The sequence below is a fragment of the Triticum aestivum genome, chromosome 1B (genome assembly GCF_018294505.1).
Source record: "Triticum aestivum cultivar Chinese Spring chromosome 1B, IWGSC CS RefSeq v2.1, whole genome shotgun sequence".
Taxonomy (NCBI): Eukaryota; Viridiplantae; Streptophyta; class Magnoliopsida; order Poales; family Poaceae; genus Triticum; species Triticum aestivum.
In genome coordinates this window covers 532,836,046-532,852,129 of record NC_057795.1, presented here as the reverse complement: position 1 = coordinate 532,852,129, position 16,084 = coordinate 532,836,046, and the positions used below count along the sequence as shown (strand labels likewise).

The 16,084-nt window shown below is 46.8% G+C and overlaps 1 protein-coding gene across 1 annotated transcript; it reads left to right on the top strand.

Annotated features, from left to right (window-relative positions):
* Window positions 1-5,707: 5,707 nt before the first annotated feature.
* On the top strand, window positions 5,708-7,359 carry LOC123093988 (uncharacterized). The gene is made up of 2 exons (XM_044516057.1): window positions 5,708-6,906; window positions 7,065-7,359. The coding sequence occupies exon 1, from the start codon at window positions 5,787-5,789 to the stop codon at window positions 6,255-6,257; it is 471 nt and encodes a 156-aa protein (XP_044371992.1). The 5' UTR covers window positions 5,708-5,786; the 3' UTR covers window positions 6,258-6,906; window positions 7,065-7,359.
* Window positions 7,360-16,084: the final 8,725 nt, after the last annotated feature.

Genomic DNA, 16,084 nt, shown 5'->3' with positions numbered 1-16,084 from the left:
AGCCTCTGCTGTCCCGGTCGAGTCTCAAGGGTCGCGAACCCACACCACCCAACCCCCACTGCAGAGTACCACCGATCATCACCGACCGATGACGAGTTTCAAGCTTCCATCAGACCACTGGGCTCCAGTCCGAACTGCATGTCACTCGCTTTTTTCACGCTGAATAGGCTTCGACTCTCTGTCGACTTATGTCGTAGCCCCTCAATCAACACCGAGTGAAGTCTTACAGACTCCAACTCCACCTTCAACAAGACTCCATGGTAGATAATCAGTCCACCCCCACGCGCCCCGTCGACTTCAAGCTCCCATGTGCACCGTCTTGAATCAACCCCGCGCCATAGTCTTGTCGAAGCCGCACAAGCACTCAGGCCCGTGCCGCGTGTTTCCACGCCCAGAAGTCGGTCACCATCAGCATCACGCTCCTATGTCGTCGTCGCCGATCCCGCACCGTCTTCTGTACCAACCGACTTACGTCGATCCCGTCAGACCATCTAGTCCAACCCAGCCGAACTTGTTCGACTGCAACGACATACTCAAAGCTCCCAAATCGTCTTTCGCGAATTTCCATCCATCACATAATAATTCCAACTCAGCTGACATGACTTCCCGCAACGCCTTCAAGCATTCCTGTTGTGCCAACAAATGTTTCACCTTTGTCTGCCATAACTCAAAGTTTTCAGTCCCGTCGAACTTCTCTACCTCAAAATCTGATACCCGTTGGCGCCATGGTTCTTCGTATGGTTGACCCTGCGAAAAATTAACCGAGCTCCACCGCAATGCCCCAAGTACACAAGCAAAACCTGATGAGGTACACTCGTGTGTACTAATAGCAAAATCCAACCAAACTTGGTCTTTCACGTGATAAGCTCCTGACTCAATATATGGTGCTAGCGTTGCCTTGCCAAGTCTCCGCTTTCCAATGGATGCACAACGTGATGGTCTTTTCCCTCCGCTCAAATCGATCTGTCTGTGCCTCTTTCCCGTCGTACACGAGGACCCGGTCCTCTTATTTTCCAAAACAAATCTCACGAGACAATCGGTCCTACACTGCAGCCCTGCCGCCTAGCGCCTAGGCAGCCTTCCACGCGTCCGCCAGCACACCACGCGCACCGGCTAGCCCCGCTGAGCCAGCCCACACCGCGCGCACCTTGGCTTCAGCCGCTTCGTCTGCCGAGCGTGGCTTGCCACGCGCGCCTCTGTACGCTTGCCCGATCGATCCTGATCGACTGCCGCACGTCCCTTGCTGCTGCAACGCGCACGCAAGCCTTCCGCTCACCCAACGCCTGCTGCAGCTGCTGGTTTCGATCTCGCCGAGAACTCCGCCGATCGCTCCTTCAATCTTGCTGAGAACCACACCGCAACGGGCTGTATCTCGGACTCGATACTTCCTCTAGATCAACAATCCACAGCCTTCGAACAACCTAGCTCTGATACCACTTGTTAGAATAAATTCAAGGCACTTCATCGATCATCCGAGAACCAAGCAATCACACGAGCACAACACCAAGATTTGTTAACGAGTTTCACCGATATGGCTACATTCCCGGGGTTTGACTACGGACGCTCTTCCCCGTGACACCGTCATAATACCGCACCCGGTCGCCCTGGACACCGGCACATGCCGCCGGCTTCCCCTGCGTTCCGGTGCTATTATGTTGGTATAGGTTACATCGTGTGTCTACCCTCGCTATATAAGAGAGGCCTAGGATACAAGTGTCCTATTTGGACACGTCTCCATATCCTATCTAAACACAATACAACTACAAGTCCAACTGTAACCTACCTCGTACACTATATTCGATACAACTCCAACAGTTATTACTCATGAACCGATAACAGACTGAGGTACTGCTTAAAGGATGTTCGTTTAATTTATTGATGCTATATTCGACTATTCTTTTAGATATACAACATGATTCTATTTGCAACAAGTTGGGTTCAAAATATCACCCGGGTATCTATGAAGATCTTCTGTAGTGTGGATGTTCTATTGATCATTTACATGTGTTGAAATTCTTTTTATGAATATCTTCCACAATTCTTGAGCTTACATAGCCTATATATACATGCATCTGTGTAACCTGATATATTACTTCAGTAATCTGGCAAAAACTACAGAAATCATCAAGAAAGATTGGCTTTTCTGTTCATAGAGGGTCTCTGAAACAGTTCCAATTATTTCATGTAATTCTTAGAATATATATTTACCTGCAATCAGTTGATGGCATCTGCATGTTTAGGATTTTTCTTATTGCCTGATGCTACATCAGAAGCATTCATTTTTTCCCTATCTGCAACTCATTTGCCTCTGTTGCTAATAAAATGTGCATTATATTTGCCCTGTTATGAAGAGAAAATACGCATATTTGTCAGGCTGGTAGTTAGCTACAATGGCCCTACCATTACCGCAGTGCGAGAGTAAGTATTCTTAAATTCTTATGGTAACAGTAATATATTTTGATCCTTATCTATGGTTTAGAAGATATGTCCAAGATTGAAGTTAATTGCTTGTTTGTATTAACAAACTTTTCAGTGCATCTGAGAATAAACATGACATCAACGCCATAAAATTGTAAAAAGAAAAACGGAAGTTTGTGGAAAAAATATTACGGCAAATTTGCTGATCAAAATTTTAGCTAGGTTGAAGAAATGTGCATAACCATAAAATTCACTTGAGAAATAACCTCACAACGATTAAAGTGCGGAGCACTTCTATGTACTTTTGGGAGGCCTTCCAACACCCGCAGTCCAGTACAGATGACAGCCCCCCCCCCCCCCCCCCACACACACACGCACACGCCTCTCCAAAAGAAAAGACCACCAACCATAGCCTCGCGCAGCCACCACCCACAAAACCAAAATAGGAGAGGGGGAAAAGCTCTACGGGAACACCATGATATACTGCGAGTAGGCCCATACAGATCTAATCCGGTGGGCACATGTTGACAAATGGGCCCATAACTGCCCCCAACCTTGCTTGAGCTCGCGGTGTTCCCTTCTCGTTTCTTGTATCCATATCTCTTGCTAGCAGTTGCATTTCTATCACATCGATGATTTGTTGTCTTCTTCGGTGACAGATTGTACTATGCTAGAATAGAGGCATCAAAACGTATTTTAGGACGGTTACCCTCTCGAACGGATCTTTCTCAAGTTCGTATTTGTTGTTATAGCTGCAATTTTCTTTCATCCTCATCGCTTAAAAAAAGTCAGCCAAGTGGTTGATAGTTAACAAAAGTTTAAGGGTTTCACCTTTATAGTTCTACCAAATGGAAAATGTCTTTTCCTGTTGAGTGGCATTCCATGTCATTTTTGGCCAATGAATTTGTCTCCTCTCAGCTTGATCAAATGTGGGCTTTCCAATTCAAGTTTGCTTTTAATTTGTTTTCTACTATTATATTATGTATCTGATGAGACAACCACAAGAAAGTAAAAGATAATAAAAAGTATTCTTCAAGGATGGACAAATTTAATCAGCATCTTTTGTGACTATATAAGTATGCATTTATGAAAAACCCTACCATTATATTATAAAATCCTATGTACGGAAACACGTCACTGTAATGGCGTGGTAGACTTTGAAATGGGCGATGGCTACTTCTTTTTTTCTGCGGGTGGGACGCTCGCAACCTTGAGAACGAACAAAAAGTCGCCATGTTTCTTTAGAACTCCTTATCACTGTCGAGTCCAATTTTGAATCAAACTCGGCAAACACGAAATTTGCTGAGTTTCCGGTAGAATGAACTCGGCAAAGTTTAGGAACACAACACAAAACCAGATTCTAGTAGTGGAAGGAAATTTGAATGAAAATTTGGGCACGAAAACTCCCATTTTCATTCATGAATGAGCGACAGTGCGTGGGCTAACGGTAGAGATAAATCCATAGATGCGCCTGGGGAATACGCGTGGGTAGGGGGGCTGACGGGTGCGAGACGAGTGCTGCAGTTGGGCATTGCATGCATGTGAATTTTCCAAAAGATCATTGCAGCTCAAGGGTTAAGTTATCCAAACCCCGCAAAAGAAATCATCCAATTGGTATATGTTCCTAGTCTGATACGCTACATTAATATAAATAAATAAAGGAAGTAGTTAGAGGAAGAACTTTTTTGATTTTAGAGTATCTACAACCGGACTTGCCAAATCCGGCACACCAGACAATGACCGGGTTGTCCCCAAATTGGCGCATCCAAAGCTGCATATCTCATATCCATACCCCTACATCCATACAACATCATACAACCTACTACGTAGATCACCAAACGGCCAGAAGCGATAGGAACCGGACATATAACCGATTGCAAACGGGCATAATTCGCATAAAAATCACCAAAAGATCACACAACGGGCATAATTCACACGGTTCAACCGTCTGGCAAATTCTAACTAGATAGTAGGAGCTAGATTATCTAAATGGAGAGAGGGACGAGCTTCACCACTTTCTCGCCGGCCCTTGGCCCTTCCGGTCACCGGCGCTGCTGTATGGGCCCGCGGCAGGAGGTATGTCGTCGTCGGAACCGTCGTTGTCGTCGCTGTCATCGGAGGAGGAAGAGTTGATGATGATGTACCCCTTCAAGCATCGGACAATGTGGTCCTGCTTCTGCTTCAGCTTCGCCACCCTCGCTGCCTCCTCCGCCTCCCGCTCGGACTGCAGAATGCCGAGTTGGAGCGCCTTGGCATCGATCCTCCGGAGCCGCGGTACCTCCATCTCCACTGTCGTAAGTGACCGGTAGTACACCCACTGGAGAAGACGCTCATCGTCGTCGGGCACCGCTGGCATCATGCGGCGGTGGCGGGAGGATTGCGCAGCTGCTCCAACGCTGCCCTCATCTCCCTTGCCCTCTGCCTCTAGCGGCGGGCGACACGCGCCTCCTATGCCGGAGTGCGCATCTGCGGTGCCGGCGGAGCGGGCACTAGATCCCACCGCTGCCCACGCGCAGCAGCGGCCGGAGGTGAAGGAGGCCAACGGACGGGCGGTGCCGATTGAGCTTCCCTCACAGATCCACGCGCAGGGCGGGAAGGGCCGGCATCGGTGCTATGGCCGCGGGCGACAAGTTCGCATCTCACCTGAACTGGAGATGTCTCATGTGTCCACCCGCGAGAGCTCCACTGCGATGCGGAGGACCAGCTCGTCGTCGTCTCCTATACCATGGCGAAGGAAGGCGCCCAGTCTTCATCGCCAAAGTCGTCGGAGTGGCTGATGGTGATGGACATGGGCGCCAGCACTCTGGAGTTGACGGATTGGAGCAAAGGGGAGCGGAGCGGAGTGAAGTGAGACTAGGGCTTGATCCAGATAGGGATTTGTGGGGTCGCGATGGGCCAGAGGTGGGCCGGGCGGACATGGCGGACGCGCCCGGGCCGCCTCATATCCGCCCTACATTTGAGCTGGATATGAGGGGTTTTGGTCAGCCCGAACGTTTGAGGCCGATTTGAGGCGTCTAGTTAGAATGGTTTTTTGTGATTGGTCTGCCTGTTCGGGCGTTGAGATGGGCTTGAGACGTCTAGCAGTAGATGCTCTTACCTAACAAGATCGTTCTATCCAAAACGTTGCATCTATCCCATGTTAGGGGCAGGGTTGGACTGCTGAGTTGCATATATGTCGGTAAATATGTTACAGTTAAAGGACTAGAGTGTGAAACGAAAATATAGAGTGTGTCAGCAGATCCACAGATCCTGTGAGACGCCTGCTAAATTTAACCTCACTGCTACTCGTCCTCCCCCCGACTGCAAACCCTAACACCAAAAAATCCTCCAAAATCTATTCGGCGGCCGCACCGCAGGCACACGCGACGATGCCGCCGAGGCTGGTGCGGGAGCTGGGCGAGATGGAGGAGCTCGTGGAGGAGATCCTCACCCGCCTCCCGCCGGACGAGCCAGGTAATCTTCTCCGCGCCTCCCTCGCCTGCAAGCCATGGCGCGGCCTCGTCGCCAGCCACGGCTTCCGTCGCCGCTACGCCGACTTCCACCGAACACCTCCCATGCTCGGCTTCCTCCACAACTGGCCGAAAACCCGCGCTGAGTTCTTCCCCACCACGGATTTCCTCGCGCGCGGCCCTGACGACAAGCACCAATATTCCGTGAAAGATTGTCGCCACGGCCGCGTCCTCCTTTCGTACAAGGATAACAATCAGCCGATCTTCGTCGTCTGGGACCCCATGACGGGCAGCCAAACGGTGCTGTGCCGCCCCGAGATGTCGGGAGCGAGCAGATGGCAAGCCTCGGTGCTCTGTGCCGCCTGCCGCGGACAGCTGCAGCCACGGTGACTGTCCCTTCGTCGTGGTTTTTGTCACCCTTGACGAACAAGAGGGGGTCGCCACGGCGTCCGCGTACTCGTCGGAGACGAGTACTTGGTGCTCTCCGGCCTTAACTGCCATTGCTCCTTTTGAGGAAGAAATCGACTTCTATAACTCGCCTAGTGTTCTGGTTGGAGACGCGCTCTATTTCCTCGTTTTCCGGGAGCAGGAGGACGAGGTTACTGAAGATAGTATTCTCAAGTACGATCTGGGCAAGTCTTGCCTGTCGGAGATTCTTCTGCTGGAAGAAGAGGTCGAGCGTGCCAGCAACAATCCTATCCTCATGGTGGGGGAAGACAGCAGGCTGGGGATCGCACACCTCTTCTTTTACTGCCTCTCCGTCTGGTGAGGGAGGTGGATCCCGATGGAGTAGCGTCGTGGACGCAACGGATAGACATCGACCTCAAGACTGATCTTTTTCCCCTTGGCAATTTTTCGATACCACCAGAGTTGGGTGGCTCTGTCGAGGGCACTGGCATCATTTTTGTAATCTCAAAAGTTGGCACCTACATGATTGATCTCAAGTCGCAAACCTCGAAGAAGCTCTCGAGCAAGCTGTATCAACATCCAAATGTTAGATGGTCCCTCTTTCCCTATGTTAGCTTCTACTATCCACCAGGTACTACCTTACCTATGTTTTATATGTTCTCTCCTAGTTGTAATTTGTGTATAAATGTTTATTATTGTAACACATTTCAGTTAGTGTCACAGATAAAAGTAGTGAGTGTAGACCGTAAGGTGATTTCTCATCGTACTGATAATTGTTTCTTTGTTTAGCGGTGGCTGGTGTTGTGGCTGAATCATCAAATGAAGCTGGACACGGCAATGAGGAAGCATAACTCTCAAGCAATGGAAGTTCAGTTTGCTGTTTTCGTGTTGGCTTTGGTTTTGTTTTCAAGTTAGATGGATGATGGGAGAGTAGTGTGAGTTGGATGAGTGATGGGAGAGTTGTGTTGTGTCTTGCTGATTAAGAACCCGTCTCTAATTTTTATAGCCATGCTATTGATGTTTTAGTTGTTCAAACCCTGATTTCGTTAAGCAGGGAAAAGTTGCCTTTTGTGTAAAAATTGGCTGCAAGTTGTATGCACAATTATACATTTCTCTCTAAAGAAATTTGTATGTTTAAATTGTGCTAGCTGCATACTGTTGTGCATGGATCACACAGTAATCTAATAATGACCCTCCCAGCTATATATGACACCCTCACAGATGAGAAGCTTGCTCACATGCCTGGTTGAGGATCAGCGGTGGCCTCTTTTGCCTCTCGTATCTCCAGCTATAAGCATGACTTATGCAGATCTGGGAAAGAAGAGAAGATGACGAATCTACGGGAAGTGTTTGGTCAAGAAGAAGATCAAGGTGATTTTCTCTCTCGCCAACAAAATCAAGTTTGTTACTGCACATTGATGTTATGGTTTCTGGTAAAGCAAACATGAGTTTTGCATACTTTCACTGTCGAATTCCGGACTGTTTTTAATAGTTTTGTAGGAAAAATCTGTGCCTTCTGCCCTGATCAGTAGATTTGTCACTGTTGCCATTCTCATGCCTATAGTTGGATGCCCTACTTGGAGTGATTTTGGCTTGCAATTTGAGCTCTATGCAAATTTTGGGTGGTCAAGTGTTTCAGGACAAAATAATATAATATAATTCAGTAATAACAAAGGAAACATGCATGTATAATAAATACAACTGCACCTTTCTACTGTTTTTCTAGATTTATTTTAATGTAAAGGCTAAAGAGACACTATATAGGAATATATTTTTTTTGCAGGAAACACTATATAGGAATATTAGCATATGTTTGTCTTGTTTTTTGTTTTTTAGGGAAGGCCGTCAAATAATCAACATATGTTTGTCTTGTTGGTTGCACCTATAAAGTGCACTTTTGGACAACGGGGGCATTGGAGCCCCTTTTTTGACCACCCCAAAATAAGTGCTTACAAGTTTTGAAATATTTTGATTTTTTTCACATGAATATGCACGTATGAGGTCTAAGTACCTGTGAAATTTCGTTCAAAAATATGTTGTATTGTATGATGCGCAAAAAAGACAAAATTTTGGCCCAAAATCAACAAAAACAAGCCCTAAATTTGCATGAAATTTTTCTTTTTCTATCTCTCACATGCAAGCACATATATTAGTGAAATTTTGGCCCGTTATACTGTGTTATATGTGCATGTACACAAAAATTTAGAATTTTTCAAACCGTAGAAACCTGTTTTTTGAACTTCAAAAAAAAAATGCCCTGGTGGTCAGATGTCACTTTTTGGTTGCACCTACCCATTTGGGGTTTCTGGGGAATGCATTTGCATCAGACTATCAGATCTTAGTTGTTGTTCATTCATACCTTTTTTTTTGCGAATGCATTCATAACATAACTACATGTTAAATAAGGTCATGGTGCACAACTCTCATTTTTAATACACATAACAGGTGCTTCTCTTTTCTACTTATAGTGAATGTGACATTAAATTCTTCTTTTTTCGCAGTGTCTCCTTTTCCCTCTTTACCGAAAAAGTTTTTTTTTTACCGCAAAAGTCATTTTCCCTCTTTGAGCTACTAGTTTCTTAGACATGCAGTTACGCACATCATCGGTTCATTGCGTAAATGCTACTGCCTTATTCCGTTGTTTTGCCTCATGTCCCGCTTTTGCTGTGTTCCCATGTGAGCAGGTACAGGCTATATATATGTTTCATAGATTCTCAGTCATGTACATTAGGTAAAAAAATTGGTCTTTGCAAAGACGGTTGTTTTCTTATGGGGAGTGAAGTATGGATTTTACCGCTTGTGGATTGTGCTGAGAATTTTGCTGTGGCTCGCAATATAGCTGAGCTGGTACACAGGACTATTGCTGAGCTCACAGACATGGATCCTTGGGAAACAGAGTTATTATTTTGGGTCTTGTTCAGTTTCATGTGTCTCACTGGGCAAGACTATCCTCTTCTGTCCTGTTCAATTTTATTTGTCTTGGATCTGCTTCAATGCTTCACACATTCACCTTCTAGCTCCAATCATCCGTGAAGTCCAGTACATTATTTCCTTGTGAGCAGCTGATCAGCTAACATCCTTTTCGTTTGTTCAAGAACCAGTTCGAAATTTCATTATTTAGTCTTTGGAATTTCACATGGCTTGATGTACTGCCTGAAAATATTGGATGGAGTCTTACATGATGTAGGGGCACCCGGGTGTTGAAAGTCCTGTCTCAAACCTGCTATCCTGAACTGTGTTACAGAATTGCTTTGCCTTTTCCATTTGTAATAACAAAAGCTGTGTTAGAGCAAGTCCAACGCGGATCACCAAAATGGACATCACCAATGTCCGGGGACATGTCTGAAATTTAACAAATATTATCATGTTTAGCATGAATTTGGTCCCTGGGACAAAAATAATAAATCTTCAACTAAATTGAATGAAATCTTAAGAAAAAACTAACCTAAATTGTGTGAGGTACTGGATGGTGACCTCGTAGGCATGACCTCCGAGGCCGCCGGTACCTCTGCCGTCGCTTGTGTCGCCTTGATGTAGTCGTTGTTGTCTAAGTAGTCGACGTCGTTGTCCTTCCGGCGACGGAAATGCCGCCAGGTGTCATGGCAGCCCTAATCGGTTGTTGCATGATCGCGGCGTAGTCGCTTGGCCTCCTACGATCGGCGCAGAGCTTGAGCCTACCCTGCCTAGCGGTGAAGATCATTCGTGGACTCCGCCCCGCGCCTCTCGCCTTTGAGCAGGGAAGAGCGCTCGGACTTGGTCAATCCCACTTTGAGGAGCTGGTCGTTGATCCAGCGCCAGTGGCGGGAGGATGTTTGCACGGTTCTCCTGGACCGATCAATGGCCTAGACCTCCACGATGGTGGGGTTCGCGGGCACCCAGACGAGGGTGTCATTCGACAATGCGAATGTCGCCCAGTGATGTGCGTTGTGTTGTGCCGCTCCCAGCACACCATCTCGGAGGTTGACGTCACGGTGGTAGACGAGCCCCCGACACCATTGCGGTAGTACACGATGTGATGGAGGCTCCTTCACAGCGACCTGGCACCACTAGCTCCCGGACTCCCGTCGGGGCGGTGATGGCAACACCGCATCCTTGCCATTATGGAGAATGATGAGCGGCAAGGACGACGGCTCCTCCTTGATGTGCTGTCCTATTTAAACACCCGGTTGCACGGGAGTGAGGGCGGCGCCGGAACATGGTCGTAGCACGACCGCTTGAGCAACAGCTCCATCTACCATGTGAACTCCTTGTCCATTCAAGGGGTGGATGTTGTTGCTCCTTGTCATCGGACGAGATGGGCTCCGGCTTTACAGAGGAGGGAGTGGTGGATGCCGACGGGCCCAGATACTAGGAGAGGCGGCTGTTGCGAGCGCGGCAAGCCCGCGCGAGCTCCGCCTCGGGCACAACAGCCATTCTGCGCTCCGCCAGGAGCGTGGGGCGGCGTGAGCGCAACTGCTCCGGCATATTCTAAAATCCTACACACAATTTTTTTGGAAATGTTCACATATTCTAAAATTATTTACAAATTTAATTAATATTTGTGAATTTTTTAAATCATGAATATGAAGAAAAATTTGCAAGTTCTAAAAAATCACAAATTTTAAATTGTTTAAAAATTCTAAAAAAATGTTTGTATAAATACAATGTTTGTGAATTTGAAAATTGTTTAAAAATTCTTAGCTCCTTAGGTATGTTATCACTACGTGCGTTGGGGCTTTGGGATTCATTGGTGGGCCTATTTATTTGTGGTTATTTTGCACATTCAGGTTATTTGGGCCTGTTACAAGCTGTCATGACAGTAGTATGGTGTTCTTTGTGTTACGTCTCGGTGTGTGTGTTGTGTTTGTGGTCGATTAGTTCCGCAGGCTAAAACGGAGCTCACATTATTACTATTGGTCGTCACCAAGACTAAAATGTGTATTGATAATACCGCCAAACACCAAATAATTTCACAGTCCTCTCAAAATAAGTAAAACGTGGAGCATCAAGCCAAGCCAGTGCCAGCGAATAAGAACACCACCATCCTGAGCATTACGAAAGCCCAACCTAGCAGAGATAAAAACGAAATTGAATCAACCGACCGTAACAACATAAAATCTGAGAGGTCATGTCCCACGTGTAACATGCAGGATAGCAAGCAAACACGCAGTAGCCCCCCTCCCGACTTATGGGCCCGCCTCCCTTCTAATTTCGAATCAAAAACTGCCACATAATCACAACCCGTTAATCCATAAAACCCACCCGTGCGTGTAGCATTACTCCCCTCGCCCCATGTAGCGCCATGTTCGTATAGTGTTGGCGTTTTTTCTTTATCATCTTTTCAGCATACATTTTTTTATTTCCGTTGGTTTTTTATTAAAATGTTTTCCAAAAGTTTGCACTCCCTCCGTCCACTTTTAAAGTCATTTCAGACAACTAAAATTGAGCTATTTTACACGCTGTCTGAAGTGTCTACAACACCTTAAAAAGGTGAACAGCAGGAGTAGAACACTCAGGATTTGCGAGCAAGTGCACATGGGCGTGGCTCATGTAGCGCTAAGTGGATGTTGCGTTGGCAAATAAATCTGCTCGGTTCTAAACTATTTATTTTATTTTGTTTTGTGTTTCTATGAAAACACTTTTCATTAAAAAAACTCACAGTTATTTTGTGATTTTTTTAAAAAATACAAATTGTAAAAAACATTCACGAATTTAAATATATTTTAGAAATTTAGAAAAAAAATCCCGAATATGAAACATATATTCATGAATTCTCAAAAATATTCACGTGTTTTAAATTTGTTCATAAATTTAAAAAAACAACCTGGATTAAAAAATGTTAATGAATATGAAAATCTTCACAAAATATTTTAAAATGGTCACAATTTTGAAGAAAAAAATGAATTTTCCAAATAATATTCATAAATATTAAAATAAAAAAATAAACCTCAAAATAAAAATGAAAAAAGAAAGAAACCCGATAGAGAGAGAAAACGAGCATTGCAGCTCATTCATGCCGACTACAGCCTTTGCCCACCCCCTCGCCGAGCACCTCCGGCCAGATACGCGTTGTTCCTCCAAGCCGGCTTGCCTCCACTGTCGGATATTGTCCGCCGGCCATCATGGAGTCACCGGCCTCCCCTCCCTTCAGCGCATGGGGGCGATCCCCTTTCCCATTTTTCTCACATGTTTCTCCTCCGGCGAGCAGGCCGCCGCCTCCCACGCGCACCTCCTCAACAAGCCTCCCCCCTCCGCCGCATCCGATGCCACCGGTGTTGCAGACGAGAAAATATATGATCAGGGACGACGATGTTGTAACCGGCGACGAGAAAAGCTACAGCCAGAGACGACGATGTTGCAACCGACGAGGAGAAAAGCTACGATCGGCGACGAGAAAGTTGGGTCGGCCACTGCGCAACACTAAAAGTTGCAACCGACGATCGATAATGTTACAACTGGTATTGTCGAAAGCTCCAACCGGAGACGACGGGAATCAAGGGTCGGCCACCACGCAACCGCGGGAGCTGCAACCGGTGATGAAAAAAGCTTCAACCAGCGATATACGAAGCTTCAACCGGCGTCAGGGAAAGCAAAAAGTTGCAATTGTTGACACAAAAGCTTCAACCATCTATTTGAAAAGCTTCAACTAGAGACCGGCCAGAAAAAAGATGTAACGGCGAGCCGTTGATGCACACGATGTTTTCTATGCACCAATGGTGCCGCGGCAGATGCCGGAACCGACGCCCCCGCCATTGCTGCATAGGAAGGGGTAGACCAGTGGACGCCGGTGTTGCAACCGGCGAGCTACGACGGTGAGCGGCGACGACACGATGGCATAGGGAGGCCGACGAGTGTGGACGACGCGGGTGGCTGGCAAGCTGGGTGGCCGAAGACAGCACCCGCGGCTCCGCGAGCGCGGATCCATGTGCGATTTCTATTATCCCCCTAGGAAGAGATTTGAGAAATAGATGGACGCATCAGACAGCTAAACAAGGTTATATCGGACGAGCGCGGTGCGACCGGCCGAAATTTCGGCCCGCCTCCCGACGCCTATCACTGGCCAATAATTTCACAACTAAAGATCGACATGTCAAAGCGTGTGCTATCCTCATGTTCTTGTACTCTCTCCGTCTAAAAAAGTTTGTCCTTCAAATGGATGTATCTAGCACTAAGTTAGTGCTAGATACATCCATTTAAAGAACAAGCTTGGGATAAGCTTTTTCGGACGGAGGGAGTATATATGTGTGGGCGAAAAAATTCTTGCCACCGCCTCTAGTCATTTTTATATTTATTTTTTTGAAATGGAACACTGGTATTCCATTAAGACACGGCTCGATCGCCGGTCACAGCACTGAGTACATCATCCGGGTAGCTGGTGAACCACTCACGGTGCTCACCATCAGTTAAACATGCACCTATAGAAGCCAGCACATGTGCTGGACCATTACAAAGTCTGGGCACAAACACCACCTGGGCCTCAATGAAAAGGGTCCTAAGTTTAAACCTGATCTCACTAAACAACACACCCAGGGGCGAGAAAGCATAGGCATTTGAGTTCATGGCCTGCTGAAGGACTAGGCAGTCGGTTTCAAAAATCACGCGCCCAACACCGAGCCTGTCCGCCAGCGTCACAACTTCGAGAAGGGCAATTGTTTCAGCATGTAGTGCGCTGTTCAGATCAAGACGGGCTCCAGCTGCAGCAAAACAAACGTCCTGGATGTCATCTCTGCATATTATGCCCCAGCCTCCAGACCTTGTTTGTTCTGCAAACGCGGCATCAATGTTAATTTTCACCATATCAGTAAGGGGGCTTCACCCACTTATCCTGTTGTCGAACCGGTGCAGTCGGCTTTGCGCACAAGAACTCTTTCCATTCATTTGCATGATGACTAACAGTGTATCGAAAAGCTTCAACCTCGAGCCGTTTCTCCCCATGATTGCCTCTGTTCCGCTCAGCCCACCAACACCAAAGCAAAGCAATGGATAGCAGCTTCCTTTCTTCAGGCAGTCTGAGGATAATTGACAGAGTTTCTTTAGCAGATGTACATTGGAGTAGTTTGAGTCTGATATCCTCAAGTAGCAGAGCTCGCCATCGTTGCTTGATGAATTTACAGTTGAGAAAAAGGTGGCCGCCGTCCTCAAAAAGCTTCCCACATACTGCACATCGTGTGTCAAGCTCCACCCCTCGTCTGCTAATGTTCATATACATTGGATGACTGTTATGTGCTAATCTCCAAAGGAAATGGTGGACTCTTGGTGGGCATTTAACCTTCCAAATGGCTCGAAAAACTTCAGAGGTTGGTTGTACATCAGAAGAACTTTGCCCCTTCTGCCGCCTTGCTTCATCCTTCATCATCTGAACATGGATTTTGTAGGCTGATTTCACAGAGAAGATGCCCTTGCTGTCAAAATGCCATGCCATAAAATCTTCCCCATGCTCGCCGATTGGGATACTCAAAATTATGGGGACATCGTTCGGGTGGAAACAGTCTGACACAAGATTACGGTCCCAACAGCCTGTGTTCGGATCGATCAGCTCGGAAACTTTGGTGAGGAGATTTGGGCCTTGGTATGATGCTGGTCTGCGCGTAACACCCCTCGGGATCCATGGATCTTCCCAGATCCTCACATTGGTTCCATCCCCGATGCGCCAAATTAGGCCTTCCTTCAGCACCTCAATGCCCCTTAAGATACTCCTCCATACATAGCTCATTCCTTTCACAGGCACAGCAGCTAGGATATCTCCATTGGGATAATACTTCGCTCGGAGCACCTGCGCACACAGAGAGTCCGGGGCTTGAATAAGACGCCATCCTTATCGCGCCAACATGGCTAAGTTAAAGGAGTGCAGATCTCGGAAGCCCAAACCCCCCCTCCTCCTTTGAGAGTTTCATCTTCTCCCAGCCTATCCAATGCATCTTCCTTTCATCCTCTTGCTGATTCCACCAGTAACGGCATATGAACTGGCTTATTTCATCACACAAGGACCTCGTAAGATCAAAACAAGCCATAGCATAGGTTGGAATTGCTTGTGCGATGGCTTTGACATAAATCTCTTTATCGGTAGTAGACAAAACCCTTTCCAAGCCTCCCTGCAAACGGCCTACAATTCTGTCTTTTATGTAGAGGAAGCACTTCTTAACAGATTTTCCAATGTAGATGGGCAGCCCCAAGTATTTCCCACCGTTCGCCTCAGTCCCAAGTTGAAGTTCCTGGAGTATCAAGTTTTTGAAACTCTGCCTTGCATTTGAGCTGAACATCACTGAAGATTTCTCCCTGTTGATGACTTGACCCGAGCTCTCTTCATATACTTGCAAGATAGATTTCACCGTTTGGACCCCCTTAACACTTGCTTGCATCACCAATAGTGAGTCATCAGCGAAAAGCAGATGGCTCACCGTTGGGGCCATAGGAGCAATCTGGATACCCTTGATTTTACCCTCTCTTTCAGCTTGGTGCAACAAAGCAGAGAAACCTTCCGCGCAGATTAGAAACAAATAGGGTGAGATGGGGTCGCCTTGTCGCAGGCCCTTACCAGGGACGATAGCATCAGTGATATCTCCGTTAACTCGAAACCTGTAGGTCACTGTAGTCACACACTTCATAATCAGTTGGGTGAACTCATCCACAAAACCCAAACGTTTCATCATGCCCTCCAAAAAAGGCCACTCCACTCTATCATAAGCCTTGCTCATATCTAGTTCGAGGGCCATATAAGCATCCTTTCCACTTCTCTTTCTCCTCATAAAATGCGTCATCTCATAAGCAAGGATGGTGGTACTCATCCCAAAGGTTCGGAACCCGGATCTTCGCCAAGTCCTTTTTATATT